General features: G+C 46.8%; 2 protein-coding genes and 5 non-coding genes across 9 annotated transcripts in view; all 7 read right to left on the bottom strand.

Moving 5' to 3' along the window:
- Positions 1–2: 2 nt before the first annotated feature.
- On the bottom strand, positions 3–4,949 carry Nop56 (NOP56 ribonucleoprotein). Of its 3 annotated transcripts, XR_008215453.1 has the most exons (13): positions 4,833–4,949; positions 4,583–4,672; positions 4,137–4,251; positions 3,644–3,805; positions 3,247–3,445; positions 2,738–2,925; positions 2,503–2,654; positions 2,230–2,330; positions 1,737–1,885; positions 1,390–1,511; positions 1,073–1,207; positions 836–956; positions 330–447 (listed from the first exon to the last, which is right to left on the bottom strand). XR_008215453.1 is itself a non-coding variant. In XM_052726401.1 (12 exons), the coding sequence occupies exons 1-12, from the start codon at positions 4,833–4,835 to the stop codon at positions 88–90; spliced, it is 1,776 nt and encodes a 591-aa protein (XP_052582361.1). In that variant the 5' UTR covers positions 4,836–4,949; the 3' UTR covers positions 3–87. The 3 variants fall into 3 exon arrangements, 2 of the variants coding, with proteins under 2 accessions (XP_052582361.1, XP_052582362.1); XM_052726401.1 differs by lacking the exon at positions 836–956 and having other exon boundaries at positions 3–447; XM_052726402.1 differs by lacking the exon at positions 330–447 and having other exon boundaries at positions 454–956.
- On the bottom strand, positions 1,276–1,347 carry LOC128102743 (small nucleolar RNA SNORD57). The gene has a single exon (XR_008215507.1). It is a non-coding gene; the product is annotated as a small nucleolar RNA SNORD57 (small nucleolar RNA).
- Positions 1,596–1,665, bottom strand: LOC128102744 (small nucleolar RNA SNORD56). The gene has a single exon (XR_008215508.1). It is a non-coding gene; the product is annotated as a small nucleolar RNA SNORD56 (small nucleolar RNA).
- Positions 2,082–2,167, bottom strand: LOC128102770 (small nucleolar RNA SNORD86). Its single transcript, XR_008215530.1, has one exon. It is a non-coding gene; the product is annotated as a small nucleolar RNA SNORD86 (small nucleolar RNA).
- Positions 2,999–3,131, bottom strand: LOC128102754 (small nucleolar RNA SNORA51). Its single transcript, XR_008215517.1, has one exon. It is a non-coding gene; the product is annotated as a small nucleolar RNA SNORA51 (small nucleolar RNA).
- Positions 3,915–3,984, bottom strand: LOC128102772 (small nucleolar RNA SNORD110). The gene has a single exon (XR_008215532.1). It is a non-coding gene; the product is annotated as a small nucleolar RNA SNORD110 (small nucleolar RNA).
- A 6,715-nt stretch (positions 4,950–11,664) lies between the features above and the next one.
- Positions 11,665–18,819, bottom strand: part of Tmc2 (transmembrane channel like 2) — a 72,169-nt gene continuing 65,014 nt past the window's right edge. The window contains exon 19 of the mRNA XM_052725972.1: positions 11,665–17,829. Within this exon, the coding sequence (XP_052581932.1) occupies positions 17,612–17,829 (218 nt within the window). The 3' untranslated portion in view covers positions 11,665–17,611. The remainder of the gene's footprint in view (positions 17,830–18,819) is intronic.

Genomic DNA, 18,819 nt, shown 5'->3' with positions numbered 1-18,819 from the left:
CATGCTGTTTTTGTGTCTTTATTGGGGTTCATTATGGGTAGGAACTGTCACCTTAAGGTATGCCCCTCCCACCCAAGCATGTCCATTCTAATCCTCCTGGGATGCTTTCTGGGACTTTTTCTTTTTCTTTGTGCTGCTCTTTGTGTAGCTAACAGCAGCTTCAGGTTCCTCCTTAAAAGAAAACTTCCTTTTCTTCTTGGGGATGCTGGGGCTTGCTGCCTCTTCTGGTTCACTGGCCGTTTCCTCCTTAGGCAAGGATTTCTTCCTCTTGGGAGGACTTCTGCTGCTAGTAGCCATCTCTTCAGGATCACTGACCAACTCCTCCTTGGGAAAAGCTTTCTTTTTCTTACTTTTAGGCAAAGAGACAGGTGGATCTTCCATTCCATTTTCCTGTGGAGTCTCCTGGGGTTTTAGCTTTTTCTTCTTCTTAGGTTTTTCATGTGTTTCCTGAAAGGAGTAAGACATGAAACATGTTGCCATACTACTTGTTAACAGCTGTAGCTCCCATTAGAGTCCAGGCAAAAGAGTAAACAACCTAGTGCTTCTGATGACTTAGCTGCATGGGCACTTTGGTAAGCTAGTCTCAAAGCTACTCCCAGTTAGAGGATTGTCTTGGCCCTCTTAAACCCTAGAGAAAAACCCCTGTACGCTGGTCACAATAGACATCATGCAGAGCTCCCAGGGGACCCTGAGATGGAAACACTAGTAGCTCAAGATGAAAAACCACGGGTGACAATTCTAGACTGCCTAATTGGTGGTCTCCCTGCCCCCAACCCCCATGATGAGACACTATCACCTCCAGACACAGAACAGGGAGAGCAGGAATTCACACTACCCCCGGTTGAGGACTCCTGGGAGGCAGCCGAGGACAGAGCACACTTGCCCATGGAATGGGCCATGTGCTACAACCAGCATTCTGGGCTCTTGGTCAAGTTCTCTCAGCACCTATCTCCTCCCTATAGAATCAAGAGGTAGTTTTAGTCCAAAAAGCCCAAGCTCCAGACCATGGTTTTGATGTCCTTTGTTCTACTGTTGAAAGTCCTACAACCTAGGACCCAGGCAGAGGACTGACCTCACATTCTTCTGGAGTGCTACTGTTTTCTGAAGAGGCCAGGGCCAGTGCAGCCAGTCGTTTCTTTTCCTTCTTCAAGCGTTTCTTCTCCTGTTTTTCTAGCTTCCTGGTAATTTCAGCAGCCGCTTCCTCTGCCTGGCAAAAAGTTAAGTGCTGAAAACCTGGATGACCCCTGGCTTGCCACAGTATTTTCTAGTTTTGCTGGATCAGGCTCATTAAATCAGTTTTCTTGCCTCCATTTCTTAAGGTCAGGCTGAGTCAGCTCATCACCTCCAACAGCCAATTACTGCACATACCAATTACAAGCACATACTGACCTGAACCACAGCTTCCTTCATGACATCCAGATTCTTCCGTGGAATCTCTCCAGTCTCATAGAAAGATAGCCGCTCCTCAACTTGTTCTCGGAGCTTCTCCCCAAACACACTTGTGGGCACCTCTAGATGTATGTGTATATGTAAACAAAGCCCATTACAACTCTTGGAATGGCAAAGCACCATGCCCAGTCCCTCTACCCTCAGCTTCACTCAGACCCAAAGTGTCAACACTCACTAGGTGAACTCTGTTGACGAAAAATAGTACCATCATTGTAGAAGCTGCCAATGCAGGTTACTTCCCTTCCCTTGCAACCCCTTCACTCAAATGCCAACCTCCTCATCCATACCAGAGAAGCAATCAATCCTTGAGGCAATGCTGCATTTGTTTGCTAGATATCGGGAGATGCGGCCTTTGTTCTTTGCAGCTGCTCGACCAATAAAGGTGGAATGGAAAATGAGTCCATATTTTGGTGTATTACCCCTTGTCTTCAGTGCTCTGTGAGAACATTCAGTCAACAGTTTAGGGTCAGAAGACCTGACCCATCTGTCCAAGTCCCCCTCTCCCCACAATTTCACACCAGGCTTGGCTGGACTTTCTACCTCAACACATGCCAACCCAGTTCCCAGAGGCAGAGGGAAGGCATCCAATGTCGCTGACCTGGAAACTCGGTCCCTTTTTGCTGGGCCCTGGGAATCACTCAGACACCAGGACTGGCCATCACCCCCATAGCAGAGGCCTGTATAGGTCAGGGAGTCCTGGTCAGCCATCATTGTAATCCCCAAACAAAGCAGCGAGCACCAGAAGCAGCACCTGACATGGGCAGGCGCCCTCACTGGTACCTGAACAGGGCCTTTTCAGCCCCAAGGATCTGTACTGTGGATGCTGGGTACTTGGCCAGGTTGGTGAGGCTGCCAGCATGAGCAATGAGACGTGCACCTACCTGGAGAAAGATCCAAGGAAGAAGCCAGGTGAGTAAGGGGGAACTGGACCTACCAGTTTCACATCCCTATTCTCCTCCCCACCATGCAACTAGGGACAACATGGTAGCCAGAAGTATAGCGGTACAGAATGCTAAAGTTTTTACTCCCCCATTTGTGTTCCCCATGACGCACCGCTTCCCCAATTAAGGCTGACAGGCTGGGGGCTACTTGGCTCATCTTGGAGCGAAGGTAAGTGTGTAGGCTCTGGCGATACTCTGACAAAGACACCACACGACTGGAGAAGCTCTCGATGTTTATCAAGTCGATAGCAGATATGTCCATGCCTAGGAAACACCTAATGTGAACAGGGGGACCAGATACTCAACGAGTCTCGTACCTTATGCAGGCTGCTGGGCTCTGCACTGACCCATGGAGGACCGAGAGGCATCCAAGATGGCCTTAGCCTTGGCTCCATCCATTGTCAGCTCTTCCAGTTTCTCCAGCTTCTCCTCATTCAACTCCCTGCGGTTTCCAATGAACTGAGCCAGGCGACAGTATGTGGCATTGTCATTGACGATCTTTACCAGCTCTGGAAAATGGTACCCATACCACTCCCTGCGGAGGAACAATCAATCCCTGACCCAGTTTGCCAAACCTCAAATAAATCAGATCCCAGTCTCCCTCATACCCATGTCTCCCCATTCACAATACAGACCAGGCACAATGGCCTAGGCTGAGGTGTACATGGGGTAGGTTCATTCTGCCTCCTCTTTCTATACAGGCAGTGTAAGAACACAGCCTGTGGTAAGCACAAGGAGGCTTCAGTCCATGATCCTACTCACAGGAATTGTCAGCCCTGCTCGACCCTTTAAAGTTTGTAATAGCTAAACTACAGGCCAAAGTGCCCAGTGTTTGGTGGTCTTCACTGTGTCTTACCTGACACGCATTGAGAAGGTATTGATATCTTTATCCAGTTGGTCCAGAAGGCTTATGGATTGGATGATCATATTGTCCACCCGGTTCACATTAAATTTAACTTTGGCACGAGAATAGCTGTGTCCCAGCCCTAGCTGGGCTTTGCAAGCAGACAAGTCTGTCAGACCCTTCACCAGATTATGGAAGTGGAGACGAACTCCTAAAAGGGAGGCGGGACCATGAGTAAGAAAGGTCTTTTAGAACCTGCATGTCACTTACAGCTGATAACCATCTATCTCCTGTCCCCCTCTTCTGGCCTCGTGGGGCACTGCACCCACACGGTGCACCTAACACATGCAAACACTCACACATGAAAAATAAAATCTCAGCAGTTTAAAAACAGGATTATTTTATTTACCTCGAAGGATTTCAGCTATCACGCCCCCAGTCTGGCAGTTGTACCCCAACTCTTCCTGTATTGCAGCACCAATCTTGGGGTCTCCAACCCCCAGGAGTACTTTCTTCTTTTTAGATGGCAGGTATGTCTCCAGAAGCAGGCGGAGGTCTTCATGAACAACACCTTGAGACAAAGAACACAGTTCCTACTAACACGCTGAAGAACACTTTACCTGTAAAAGAGGACTCCACCTCCACATCGGATCACACAGGAACACCCAACCCTCCAGGCACTGCTCAGAAACATGGAGACATCAGCGATCACACTCAGTGGATTGACAGATTCTCAAGTCATCATTGCAAAGCCTGGCTTTACTACACAGTAGCACAACTGTGAAGCACTGAGCTCTGAAGTCAAAATTTTTAAGCTGTTAACTTGTAGGTCTTAGCGTCTAGCACGCCATCATGCTTTGAACAAAATCATCGAATCATATGTCGCTGAGGGGCTAACTCACCTTCAGACACAGCATTGGCATTTTCCAAGGCAACCTGGGATGAAGAAAACGGACAAAAGGCCACCAGACGAACGACATTGTGGAATTTGCCAAGGTTGAGTACACACTCCTCCACCTGTGGAGAGAAGGATGAATGGGCTTTCTCTGAATTTGGCCTCTACAGCGCAGTAAACCAGGAACAACAGCTGTAATAGTTATTGGAACACTGGTGCCTAAGCCCATATCTCGCTTCTACTTTAATTCTTAAGAAATGGAATTTGAGACGTTTATCTCCAACCTCTAAGGAGATTATATAGATACGCATTAATTAAAGATCTCCTTCCAGAGCTTCCACCCCCCCGCCCGCCGCCGGTGCGGTCGGCCACGTGGGAACACGCGGTGCATGCTGGGGTTCGGCGGCCTTAGGGGCTGCATTGCAGCACCGCGAGCCCATCGATCCCACCCACCTGCGGCAGCAGCAGGCTGATTTCCTCCACTTCCTTCAGCGCCAACAGCGCGTAGCCGACCGCATGCTCGAACAGCACGTGCAGCAGAACCTGAAACGGGAAATGGCGCGCGACCCATCAGTCAAATTTCCGAGTCCGCTGGGCCGCTCCTGGAGCGGGTCCTGGCCCATGCTCCGGGCCCAAACCCGAAAGCCCACGCAGACCCGCACCGTGGCCTTCACATCGCTAAGAACCCACAACCACTCCTCACCATGGCGCCTGCTCCGTGCCCAGCTCGCAATGCGGCTAGCGCGCTCTGGCGCGCGGAACCAGACTGCGGAGACCACGCCTTCTCTCGCTTGGCCAATCAGAGGCTGGGGACGGAACCATTCGCGTGCCTTCGGGGGGGGTTCGCGGGTGCGCTGGCCTGCAGCGGGCGCGAGCGGGCCGGCCCATCCGAGCCTCTGCGGCTGCGCGAGCCGGTGCGGCTGCCCGGGTCGCATGGCGTCAGCCCTAGCCTGAGGCCGCAGAGTGCTCTGGAGGCCGCCCTTCTCCATCCCTCGTGCTTCTGTCACCCGTGGGCCGAGCGGCAGGACTCGGTGAGGGCACGAGAGGCTCCCTGACGAGCGTCGCAGGCTTCCTGCAGGCCCCCGGCCTCCGGTGACAGACACTCCGGGTCCTCGCCTGCCGCCTGGGACTCGGTCACAGACGCTGCAGGAATGGCGGCTCCTCGCCGCCTGCCTCCTCCTCTCTAATTGTATCGCTCAAAAAGTGATGGTGCGGGCGACAGCGTCGATAAGAAGGGCGGTCTCCCTCTTCCTAGGTCTGGTCCTTGTCCCGCTTCCGAGAGCCCGGCTCTGCCTGGCGCCACGTGTTGGTAATTGCCGGGTAGGCCCTGCAGCCTTCCAGGGAGCCCTTTCCTCTCCTCCACCGCTGCTTTTAGGCACACCGAAGTGGCTGATTGAAAATCACTTTTTCTTTAAAGAAAAAAAACCCTTTACTTTAAATAATGTTAGAATTATAAGCCCCAAACGTAGTTATCTCTTAAATAGTTTATGCCTTAATGAATTAAAAATAGTAATGCTAAGGGGATTTCTCCTTCCCATTCACTCTTTATTTTCTTCTTTTCTTTCGACCCCCTCCCTCCCTTTCCCTCACCTTGCTCACCTCCATCACTCTTTCCTTTTCTTTCTCCTCTCCGCCCCCACCCCTCCCCCTTTCTTTCTTCTCCCTTCCTTCTTCCGTCTTTATCTCCTCTTTCCGGGGCTGGCTTTCAGGTGGCTCTGTGGCGGAGAATGATCTTTGAACTTCTGACCCTCTCCTCTCCTAGTCTTAGGCCATCTGTTAGTGAATTCAATGCAGGCACTCCACCAGCTGAGCTCTATCTACTACAACTCCAAGGGGGATTTTGAAAATTCTCATAGCCGTAAGGCACATTTATAAGTTAGGTCTGCTTTGTTTTCTTAACTCAGTGACTTCACAGAATTCAAGCACAGGGACTGCAAAGATGCTCAGTGGTTAAGAACCCTGATTGCTCTTCCAGCAGAGTCAGTGTCCCCAGAGACACAGGAGGATTAGCTCTGCCATTTCTGGTCCTCACCCTTTTGCATGCTCGTTGACTGCTCCTAAGAACTGAGGCTGTTGTGCTGATGAGTCCCATGGAGAGGCAGAAGCCCTGAGACCACATGGAAATAGACAGAGGCCCAGCCCTCCAACTAGCCCTGCCAAAATATTAGACATGTGTTCTAGCCATTGCCACTGTTTGTCTGAAGCTGCATGAGACCAAAGAAGTGATTAGAAGAGCCGTGTAGGTTCTTCCTACTGATGCTGGGATTAAAGGTGTGCACTACCACACCCGGTTTCTTTTTTTAAAATTACTGAGTGCTTTGACAAAATGACAAAAGACAAGCTCTTCGTAATATTTTTTTTTTCTTTTCTCTTTTTGTGTTTTTGGTGATTGAACTCAGGACCTCAAGGATGCTAGGCCACTGCTCCATCATTGAGCTGTCTGTCCAACTCACTTTTTTGTTCATTTGTCAATAGATAACACAACATTTTATGTATAGAAGTTCCTAACACCATTTTTTTTATTGACTGGATAATTTTCTTTTTCTTTTTTATTTATTTGAACATAGAAACAGGTTATAATTCAAAAGTCCAGGGTTATTTGAAACTGGAAAATATTTTCTCTGTAGGAAATAGTAAAAATGATAACATTTCCCAATAAGCCCTTTTAAGCCAAATGATAGCTGAGTTATACATATAAATATTGATTAGATTCTGGGATACAGAAGAAACCTATCTTCATCTGTTCAGTGAGCTATGTTTTACTTAAGTTATGTATGTAATATTCCTATTCATCTTCCCCTTCACTGTTTGATTTACGGCACACAGTTTTCTATAGGCTAATTGATAATCTAAAAAGATTTTAGCCTCCCCTCCTGAAAGTACGGCTAGCATTTTCTTTCACCAGCTTGATACAGTACAAATTCTTATCCTAATAGTGAAATGTTTCAATAAAGCTTGCCTAGTCATTGGGTAAAACCAAAACTTATTATAAATCACAGTCATCCTAGGGTCCCCCCCCTGCTAGGTAGGCTCCCTGGATCTGTGGGTTGCAGTCTGATTGTCCTTTGCTTTATATCTAGTATCCATTTATGAGTGAGTACATACCATGTTTGTCCTTCTGAGTCTGGGTTACCTCACTCAGGATGATATTTTCTAGTTCCATCCATTTTCCTGCAAATTTCATGCTGTCATTGTTTTTCTCTGCTGAGTAGTACTGCATTGTGTATACGTACCACATTTCTTAATCTGTTCTTCTGTTGATGGGCATCTAGGTTGTTTCCAGGTTCTGGCTATTAAGAATAGTGTTGCTATGGACATAGTTGAGCATGTATCTTTGTGATATGATTGAACATTCCTTGGGTATATGCCCAAGAGTGGTATGGCTGGGTCTTGAGGTAGATCGATTCCCAATTTTCTGAGAAACCGCCATACTGATTTCCACAGTGGTTGTACAAGTTTGCACTCCCACCAACAGTGGAGGAGTGTTCCTTTTGCTCCGAATCCTCTCCAACATTGACTGTCATTAGTATTTTTGATCATAGCCATTCTGACAGATGTAAAGTGGTATCTCAGAGTCGTTTTGATTTGCATTTCTCTGATGACTAAGGATGTTGAGCATTTCCTTAAATGTCTTTCAGCCGTTTGAGGTTCTTCTTTTGAGAATTCTCTGTTTAGCTCTATAGCCCATTTTTTAATTGGTTTGTTCAGTATTTTGATGTCTAGTTTCTTGAGTTCTTTATATACTTTGGAGATCAGTCCACTGTCAGATGTGGGATTGGTGAAGGTCTTTTCCCATTCTGTAGGCTGTCGTTTTGTCTTATTGACTGTGTCTTTTGCCCTACAAAAGCTTCTCAGTTTCAAGAGGTCCCATTTATTAATTGTTTCTCTCAGTGTCTGTGCTACTGGTGTTATATTTAGGAAGTGATCTCCTGTGCCAATGAGTTAAAGAGTACTTTCTACTTTCTCTTCTATCAGGTTCAGAGTAACTGGATTTATGTTGAGGTCTTTGATCCACTTGGACTTGAGTTTTGTGCATGGTGACAGATATGGATCTATTTGCAATCTTTTACATGTTGACATCCAGTTATGCCAGCACCATTTGTTGAAGATATTTTCTTTTTTCCATTGTATAGTTTTGGCTTCTTTGTCAAAGATCAGGCTAACACCATTTTTACACACCCTCGTAAGCTCATTTTTAAAAGTTACTTCAGTCATTCATTTACATATGTAAACAATAAATATAATTAAGTTTCACATGGTGAGACAGTTACCAATACCATTCAATTTCCAATGACAGGAGATGAATATTTACTTTCACTGATTAAATGATAGGGATTGGAAAATCCATTCAGATGGTAAATTTGCTAATTGTTAGTATCTTCATCCTTTCTACTTTAAACAGTCTTGTTAAGAGTCTGTTCTCTTTTAAAAGGAGTAATTTCAGCCAGGTGGTGGTGGCACATGCCTTTAATCCCAGAACTTGAGAGGCAGAGGCTGGTGGATCTCAGTGAGTTCCAGGACAGCAAGGAATATTACACAGAGAAACCCCGTGTTAAAAAAAAAAAAAAAAAAAAAAAGTAATTTCTCTTACTTGGCTCTTTTTTTAAAAAAGGCATTTTTCACAACTTAATGCTGGGGACAGACAGTGCTCTATCAGGTTCTTGTGCTCAGTCAGGTTTGAAGGTTGTATCTCTTTTTTTTGTTTTTGTTTTTGTTTTTCAAGACAGGGTTTCTCTGTGTAGCTTTGCGCCTGTCCTGGAACTCACTCTGTAGACCATGCTGGCCTCGAACTTACAGAGATCCGCCTGCCTCGGCCTTCTGAGTGCTGGGATTAAAGGTGTGCGCCACCACCGCCCGGCTGAAGGTTGTATCTTGAGCCGTTAGTTCTACTGTCACCTGGCTGCAAAGGTCTGGTGGCTGGGCCTATACAGTCAGTCTATCTGTCCTCTTAGATGTGCTGGTCCCAGCCAGATGCATAATGCCTCTGAGCTCTGGGCCTCCTTCGGGTGTCTGTGGTTCCATGCTGTTCGGTGTCTGTTCCCTTTTGAGGTCTGCACTTGAGAACCAGACTCCTTCCTAGAGGACTTATTGCCGAGGGCACATCCTTCACTTGGCAGCTTTAGGCTAAGCATGCTCCCTCCAGAGCGCTGGGGCCCAGAGGTATTTTACATTTATTAGGTTCAGGTCACATTCAAAAGGAAGGGAACTAGGCTTCACCTCTTGAGAGGGTTAACTGAAGAACTGATAGATATTCAACAGAAAATTCTTATCCAGGCAGCTGTTTTTCTGAGAAGAGTCCACCGAAGGGTTTTCTGCTGAGATTCGTCCGAGATGAGGAGCATTTCTGAGTGGGGCTCTGGGTTCTCAAGGTATGCTTCAGCTTTGAATTTAAGCCATAGGCACCTAGGCCCTCCTTCCCCTTTCTGTGTGATGTGACTGTCTGTCCTTTGGAAAGGATCAGACACGAACTGTGTCACTTTTGTGTGTTAGCCCGGAGTTTTTACTGTCACTCAACACTGGTGGCAATCGGTGGAGACAGAGAACCATTTTAAAATCCAACCCTGAGAGTTCTAGAGACTGAAACTGCAAGCAAGTGCCACAAGGTGGCGATACTTCACACATCTTGCCAGTGAGAAAAATCACATCATGTTTGGAATGGCTTCTAGCAATTCTGGACCCTTTTTCAAATATAGAAAGAAGCCCCCAAAATTCTTTGGCAGCTCTTCACATAGACTCCAGGAATAAGGACAACCTTAAGACCATCATTTAGCTCAGTGGTCCTTTTCATTTCTATCAGTGACACTGTCAGTATAGGTCTTATACTCTCTCATCCACGCTTGTGGTGCTATGTTATTGTTGAGTAGTGGCATAATGGCTGGCATGTTGTAGTCTTACAACAATTTGTTAAACTTCACAACACAATTTGAAAGTTGGCCTTATATGGCCCATTTCCCAGCCATGGTTCAGTGATAGAGGTATCTGGTTTTTTTTTGTTGTTGTTGTTTTGTTTTGTTTTGTTTTGTTTTGTTTTTTTGAGACAGGGTTTCTCTTTATAGCTTTGGAGCCTGTCCTGGAACTCACTTCGTAGCCCAGGCTGGCCTTGAACTCACAGAGATCCGCCTGGCTCTGCCTCCCAAGTGCTGTGATTAAAGGCATCCCTGCTCTTAATCTCCATGTTCTCACCAACTCCTCAGCAGATAAAAGCTCAGCTTCCAGTCTTTATTACGACCGTGCCTCTGCCTCTGCCCCTTTGCCTCTCTGCCTCTACCTCTGCCTCTCATTTATTTCTTAAAGTCTCATACGGAGAAAGGACTTCATGCACTTGGGCAGGGCTGGATATGCACATCAGAGTATGTCTGAAATGACTTTACTGAGTTGAGTGAGGACCACCAGCACGGTGAATGCTCTTGGCACCCTGGTCAGATTCTCTTATGGGCTGGCACCTCAGCCACTAGTATCTGTGAGTGTACAAGTCGGGTGATAGTGGGAAAACTGTTGTCCTCGATATTGAGCTGGGGAAACTGAGGCATGAAAATGCCAAGTGATTGGTTGGGCTCCTTGAGTGTGATGGGAGCAAGGTCTGCCTCACGGTGCACCTTTCCTTTTCCTGACCCCTAGTACTCTTGGTTTACAGAAACGCTCCCCTGGAACATTCCATCTGTTCACTCCCAACCCACCAGTGCAAACAATGAGAGAGGCCTTGCTGAGGGGACCATCCCTTAGAGATCCTGAGGCCTGACATTATTACCTCTTCCTCTAGGCCCTCAGGGCAAGGACAGTGTCTTAGGGGTTCAGATTGAGCAAGGTGAGGCCCTGTGTGTAAGTGTGTATTTGTGTAAGAGACAAATACTTTTATTAGGCCCCCAAACTCATCTATGATGGATGGACAGTGGCCCCGGTTCTTTTCGGTTCCTGTCACTGGAAGCTGGAGGCTGTCTCTGCCCCTTGAATCTGAGTAAAGAATGCAGCAGAATCACATTGTCCTAGTCCCAGGGTCACTTCTACTCTCCATAGGAACTTGAAGACCATTCATAAGAATAAACCTGAGTTAACCTGCTAGAAAGGCCACAGGGGCTATGAAGCCCCTCCGGCCTACACTTGTCAATTGCCACAGGAGTTAAGCTATCCTAGCCCAACCAGCCCCAGCTGAGGTGACAGCTGACTGCCATCCACAAGTGAGTCCAGGTAAGCCAAGCAGAAAGCTCAAGTGAGCCTAGCCCAAACTCTCAACCAGAGAGCCCCTAACTCCTGAGCGGCTCAGTCTGGAGCTCATTTGTTACTCAACAAAGCTAACAGATACACAGTTTCTCCTGCTCCTGATTGCAGGGTCCTGTTGTAGTTTGCTTCCTGTTGCGTGAAACACCTTCTTGGGGAGGAAAGAGTTTATTCTGGTTATATTTTGCCATCCCGATCTGTTATTTAGGGAAGACAGCAGAAATTGCAGCAGAGGTCATGGAGGGGTGCTGCTTACTGGCTTGATCTCCATGGCTTGCTCAGCCTGTTTTCTTTTTTTCTTTTTTTTTTTTTTTTTTTTTTTGGTTTTTCGAGACAGGGTTTCTCTGTGTAGCTTTGCGCCTTTCCTGGGACTCACTTGGTAGCCCAGGCTGGCCTCGAACTCACAGAGATCCGCCTGGCTCTGCCTCCCGAGTGCTGGGATTAAAGGCGTGCGCCACCACCGCCCGGCTCAGCCTGTTTTCTTATTCAACCCAGGACCACTTGTCCAGGGGTGACACCGCCCACAGGCCTGGGCCTTCCCATATTAATCAACCATTAATCCATGAAATGCCCAGCAGGCCCATTTGGTGGAGGCAACCCCCAACTGAGGCTCTGTCTTTCCAGATGACCTTAGCTTGTGTCAAGCTGACAACCAGTGCAGATTCCTATTTTATTTCAGAAGACAGTTCTGTTCTGGGGGATAGAATATGATGGGTGTGCTTGGCCAATCCAGTTCCCTGCCATCTTTACTTTGTTTGGAGCTAAGGGTGGCCACTATAGTTAGCCTAGGATGCCTAAATGGAAATATGCAAGAGGATATGACCAGGTTTCTGAAAGAGGTTTTCCTTTCTGATTTAAGTTGATAGTTCCAGCGGGTTTGGCTCTGACTCTCCCCAACCCCCCATTTCTTCCTTAAACATAGGTTCCTGGAGATACAGCAGTTGTCTTTGTTGTACCCAGAGTCTGGACCCCCAAAGACCATCAAGAGATCAAATCCGATGCAAAAGCAGCGTCTTTTATTGCGAGTTAACTCAGGACTCTCTATTCATCCGTCTGATGTAGCAGCAGAGCAGGAGAGACCCTAGTAGCAATGGGGCAGGGTTTTTATAGGGGGTAAAGCAAGCAGCAGGGGATCTTGGGGTCTATAGACTATATACGATTGGTTTGTAGGGTCTACAGACGGTATAGGAACAGACTCAGGATTGGTTTATGCGAGTGGCAATCATGTTAGTAACTTTTAATTGACTAGGGTTAGTTGGGGGTTTGTCAGGGCTACAGTTATCCATTTTTGGGCAGGCCTGGACAAGTCCCAGGCTTTGTCCTTGAACTGCTGTGGAGGCTGGCTGGCCTAGCCTGTACTGACTGTGGGGGCTGGCTCAGTGGCCCAGACTTAGTGTGTCCTGTCTCCCTGTCCCTGCTGACAGGGGCATCAGTGATTGTCTTTTGTTCATGGCCTTCCCAGAAACTGCGTGCTCAGTCTCAGGAAACTGAAATTGAGGCATCTGCTCGGTCTTCTCAGTCTTGCGACCATGAAGTAAAGAAGCAACAAGGGAAAGGCCAGGCGACTGCAGAGAGCAAGCCCTTCCCTAGCTGAGCTGTTGGAGCAACACGATGTTAACTGTTTCCGGAATTCAGATTATGTGCAAACAAGCTTCACTTGTTTAAGCCATGGTGACTTAGATTTTCCTGAACATCCTAGTACCTAGTCTGTGTAGTAATAGAGTACTCTAAAGACAAAAATGGGGGTGGTCCTTGTTCTTGGAAATTTAGAACCTGCTGTATCCCAATGCTAGCACAGGTGGCACCCAGAGTCAGATCCCTCCCTGGGCACCAAAGGAATCGATTCCTGCCACACCTGTCTGGCTTAGCCTGCTGGTGGCCAGATGTACCTTCTGGGCTCTGGAAGGTGGTAGTGGCAGGTAACCAAGGAGGCAGCTACTGTAGGTCAAGTATAGATGCTCCTAGGTACAACTTCAGGTATGAGAGGGTGGACCTGAGGAACTTGACTAATCTCTCACTGCAGCTGCTGGTAGGCCAGAATAGTGGTACAACCCCTTAAGGAGCAGTCACCACATGGGACCTCTTTGATTCAGAGGTTGGTGATGGGGTGTGGTACACTGTCCAGCTCCTTCTGAACTGTGTCCACAAAGCTCTACATATTGGCCAGATCCATCACCCACATGGCCGGATGAGTGCACTTAGCCCCATGCTGTAGATAAAGCAACCTGGGTGTATGTGACCTACTCACACCCCTATTGCTAGCCTGTCTCCACAGGCTGTGATGCCTTCATGGAATATGAAGTGTTAAGATGGAATATGCTGGAAAGTCAAACCTAAGAAAACAGCAGATAGCAACCTTAGTTTGTTTTCGAATAGTAATATCCCTTAACTGAAAGCCCACATTACATTAATACCTTTTTTCACCTACCAATATGTTCTTCCTCCACCCTATTCCTTAGCTCACTGAAGTAGCTGTGAAAATTTTTTGAACAATGAGGACAGAGATATTTCTCAGTGCTTAGAGCACTGTCTGCTCTTCCAGAGGATCTAGGTTTGAATCCCAACATCCACGTGGCAGCTCACAACCGTCTGTAACGGGATCTGATGCACTCTTCTCAACTCCATGAGCACCAGGCATGCATATGGTGCATAGACATACATTCAGGCAAAACACTCATACAGATAAAATAAAAATAAATCTTCAATCTAGGTGGTGTTACATGTTTATAATCCCAGCACTTGGGAGGCAGAGGCAGGCAGATCTCTGAGTTTGAGGCCAGCCTGGTCTACAAAGTGAGTTCTAGGACAGCCAGGGGTACTCAGAGAAACCCTGTCTCAAAAAACAAACAACAAACCCAAACCTTAAAAAAACAAGACTGGGTTTGTACATTTAGTGTTGCCAATTTGAAAATGTTGCCAGCTCCTGAAAATACACACAATGCCACAGGTCTTTCTTTCAAAATATCCTGTGTAGATCTCTCTGTCCTAATAAACAATGATTCTTCCTTCTCCAGACATAACACGGTCCCCTCTGGCCTGTGCATGCTGTATTCCAGATTGCAATCCTATCCTTTGTTTACTAACAATTTCCTTTAATGGAGATTTGCCTCCATAGTTTTATTTGACTTTGACACAGCTTTATGGAGAGGTTCACAGGGAGAATCACCATAGTCTCCTGTCAATACCTAGGAGGAGTTAAAGCTTCCTGCCCATAGCCATCTGTGTAAGCAAGTATGGGGTTATGCCTTGTAAGCCATTCCCAGATTCTTGTGTGTGTGTGTGTGTGTATGTGTGTATGTGTGTACATGTGGAGATCCATATACAGTGCTTTCCTCTATCATTTTCTATTTTTTTTGAGACAACCATTGAACAAGGAGTTCACTGTTTGAGCTAGACTAGCTAGTCAACAAGTCCCTAGGATCTGTTTGTCTCCATGTCCCCTTGCCCGGAAGCACAGGGTTACAGATGCAGGCTGCTGCTCTTGACTTTTCCATGGGTTCTGGGGGTCAAACTCAGGTCCTCATACTTCACTGTAAGCACTCTATTGATTAGGCTATTTCCCCAGCCCACCCCCAAATTCTTGGCCATAGACACTATTCAAGCATAATAAATAATGTGCTTTATTTATTTACTTTCTTCTTGGATTTTTGAGACAAGGTCTCACTGTATAACCTTGGCTGGCCTGAAATTCACTATATAAACTTGATTGGCCTTGAGCTTGGTGTAAACCCCTTGCTTCTGCCTCCCGAGTGCCCAGAATTATAGGCATGTGACACTATGCCCAGCCCATTTAAAAGCATCCGTTTAGGGGCTAATTTGATATATAGCAATAGACAGCAAATATATTCACTGATACAGAATTATGCATCCTCAAAACAGGCGATTTAGTTTGTAGTAGGCGTTTATGTGTATTGTTAACTGTCAGAGGCACAACAGTCACAGAGGCTGATGGCTCAGGATGTGCCTCTCGCCTGTTCTCATTTCTGAGTTGACGTTGTGCGGGTGAGATGATGATGTTGGAGGCATGGATGCTGCTGTGGGCTTTGCTGCCTGGCGTGGGTTAGACTGCCTGAGTTCCCATGTTGGTATCTAGACAGCTAGAATGTTTGTCCTCAGAAAGCACTGTGTGACTTGTAGGCGGTGTCAGATCTGGAGGCTCACTGAGTTTCCATGGAGATCTTCACCTTGTTAGGATGGGCTGAGGTGAAGTAAGTGCCCTGTTTCTCCTGCTCATATGTCTGCATTCTCATGCCACTGCAGCTCACGAGTGGAGTTCAGTTTGAAAACTGCTCTCATTGTATAATCTCATGAGTGGCTGTGAAATCTTCTCACCACCAGGACTTTGCTTGATGTACAATATGTGGGGGTACCTCGAGGGCCCTTGAGGACTTGGGTGATAGCTACAACAAAGAAACTGGCTAAAAGAAGGGGCTCTCTTCAGAATACTCAGAAACATGGGGTGAGGTGCTCCCTTGGTCCTGAAGCTTTGCCGTTCTCTTGGGTCTGGGGACACAGAGTAGAGGAAGGTACTGTCTGTAGAACACCTGAGGTCTCTAGAGAACTCTCAACTAAGACTTGTACCTTGCTAAGCCTTTGGCTTCTAGCAAAGCCTTCTTAATGGCCAGGCTTCCCTGACTTATGCCCACTAGGAAACAGAAGAACCACCGTGTTCAAGGACCCTTATACAGGAAACAGGTTATCCAATTCCTTTTAGAATTTAGTGCATGAAGAAAACTTTCCCATCCTGAGTAATCCTCAAGTTTTCTTCAGTTGGATCTGTTGTTGTTTGTCTTTGATTTTTTTGTGGGGGCCTACCACCCAGCTCCCAAAAAAAATCACACACAGAGGCTTATTCTTAATTATAAATATCCGGCCTTAGCTTGGCTTGTTTCTTGCCAGCTTTTCTTAAATTAGCCCTGTAGCAGGAATCTTAAAAGTTCTTATTAATAAGAACAAACCTGAAGCCAAGTATTGGGGTGAATGCTGGAAGACCAGAGAAGCAGAACAAGCCACAGCTTCCTCACCTTGCCAATTCCTCAGCTGATCCTGTTTCCTCAGACTGGAAGCCTCTGAGTCCTCATCCAGAATGAATCTCAGCTGAACTGCTGCTCTAAAGCCTAAAAGCTTAACCAGCCAAAAGCTTCTAGTTCCTGGTCCTCACACCTTTTGTACCTTTCTGCTTTCTGCCATCTTTTCCTAGGATTAAAGGCTCACTTCTTGGGATTAAAGGCATGTGTGCCACCATTTTCTGGCTGTTCTGTCCTCTGACCCCAGATAAGTTTATTAGGGTACACAATATTTTAAGGAACGCAGTACCACCACTAGCCCATCTACCTTTTGCCTTTGGACTTTTACCTTTTTTAATTTCTGTATATCTTTCATTACTTCTTAGTCTGTGGCTTGCTGTGTAGCTGGGTGGCTGGCCCCTTGTGTCCTCCTCCTTCTCTCGCTCTTTCTTCTCTCCTCTCCCACATTTCTCCTATTAATTCTCTCTGCCTGCCAGCCCCACCTATTCTTTCTCCTGCCTCGATATTGGCCGTTCAGCTCTTTATTAGATCATCAGGTATTTTAGACAGGCACAGTAACAAGCTTCACAGAGTTAAACAAATGCAACATAAACAAAAGTAACACATCTTGCAATAATATTCCCCAACATGGATCAGAACTGTGTTGCCCATGTGTTCCTTTGTCTTGCCGCTAGGAGGCTCCAGTGCAGTTTCTGTGCTTAACTGGCATCACCTTCCCTCAGTGTTGGGTATCACTGATTTTCCTGTCAAAACGACTCTGCCTCATCCAACTCTGTTTTCTTTTGCTTAGACCTGCTATTTGAACAGTCTAGCCTCCTTTAGATAGGGCTGATGTTAGACATGTAGGCTCCTCCACACCGTAGTTCTACCCAGAAGGGGTGCAGAAACATGGGTCCCAACATGTACACCATGGAAAAAGTCCACACAGGGAGTCATGGCCTCATCCCTGCCTCCCCAAGTTTGGAGCCAAGGGAAACCACTAGTGTGTGGGGTCCAGGGTTGCCTGAACAGGACACTGGGAAGCCAGTTAATTTGGGCTCCTCCCACTCTCCAACTCATGGGAAGCCATTGCCCTTCCCTTTGAGTAGTAAATAAGGGCTGCAGAGCAAGGATTGAAGTTCATACATTACATGTGTGATATGGGAACATGCGTGTGTGTGAGAGGAGAAGGGAAGGAATATGCAAAACAGTAGAGCCTGTGGATCAAGCCCAGGACTAGGAGCCCCACAAATGCCAGCCATCATTTGTGAGGCCTCTGGGTACTCTTTCTAGAAGCTGCCCTGCATGTGTAAGTCTGAGACTGGGCTTGGCTAGACTCTGGTCTGACTCTTGGGGGCTGAGATCCAACAAGGTGCCAGGAGGTCGACTGTGAGGCCCTGACGTCAGTACCGGAGCTGCCAGGGCCCTGCCCTTTCTTTTCCAGGGTCTGGATTTGGCTGGGAGAATCAGATGTGGGCTCTGGAAAACAAAGACAAGAATGAAGGTATAGAAGATTTTGTCCATTTTCAGTCGGAGCCGTCTGGAGCTGCTCTGCTGTATTTGTAGGTTCTGATCCCATTTGGTGCTATGAGAACTGTCCCATTCATTGCCCTGGGGTCTGATTTGTCCTTGAAGAGATTTGTCTGCTGCCTGGGGAACCAGAGTTTGAATTCTGGTCTCAGGCTAGCGGTTCTTGTTGGTTTGTTTTTTAGATTTGTTTAAATTTTTTACTTATATTTATGTGTCTTTATATGTATCCAGGAGAAGTCATTGGATCCCCTGGAGCTGGCGTCACAGGGGTTGTAAGTCACCCAGTGTGCGTGTTGGGTGAACTTGTGACCTCTGAAAAGCAGTAAGCACTCTTAACTGCTGAGCCATCTCTCCAGCCCCCAGAGCTTTTAACCTAGGTTTTCCATAGGAAAAACTGGTGCAGTAGTGACAGCAGCCTCTCAGGATGACAGCCAGGTCAGACCTGATGATGACAGGGAAGAGGCGACGATAATTCTTAGACAACAGCCTCATTTCCAGCTCTTTCACTTTCTTAACTTCTCCCCTCCCCCTAATTCTTCTTATGGAACACAGAAACAGACACTGTTTCTCTTGTGGATTTACATGTGCCACTACCAATTATGGCTTCTAGGCTTTTCTTCTTTCAGAAATCTGATACAGGCAGAGCCATGGGATGGAAGGAGTCATGCTTTCCTTTCAAAGCAGACAAGCAGAGGGAATAGTGTAGTATCCTGGGGTCCTATTTAGTTTTGAATTATGCACGTCACACCCCCTGTAATAATGCATCTGTCAGGCTAGCTCCACCTGCATATTCTGTTAACACTGTATCTTTGCACATTGCAGTTAGCAAACTCAGACCCCCCGAGACTCCCACCTGCACACGCACGCCCCTCTCTGAACAACAGTATACATTTTCCTGGTCCTAACAACAATTAAATTTAGACAATTTCTGTTCAAGTG

This window comes from Peromyscus californicus, unplaced genomic scaffold, assembly GCF_007827085.1.
Source record: "Peromyscus californicus insignis strain IS unplaced genomic scaffold, ASM782708v3 Scaffold_7__1_contigs__length_154581171, whole genome shotgun sequence".
Classification (NCBI taxonomy): domain Eukaryota; kingdom Metazoa; phylum Chordata; class Mammalia; order Rodentia; family Cricetidae; genus Peromyscus; species Peromyscus californicus.
Note: the sequence above shows the minus strand (reverse complement) of the source record. Positions and strands in the feature narration are given on the sequence as shown.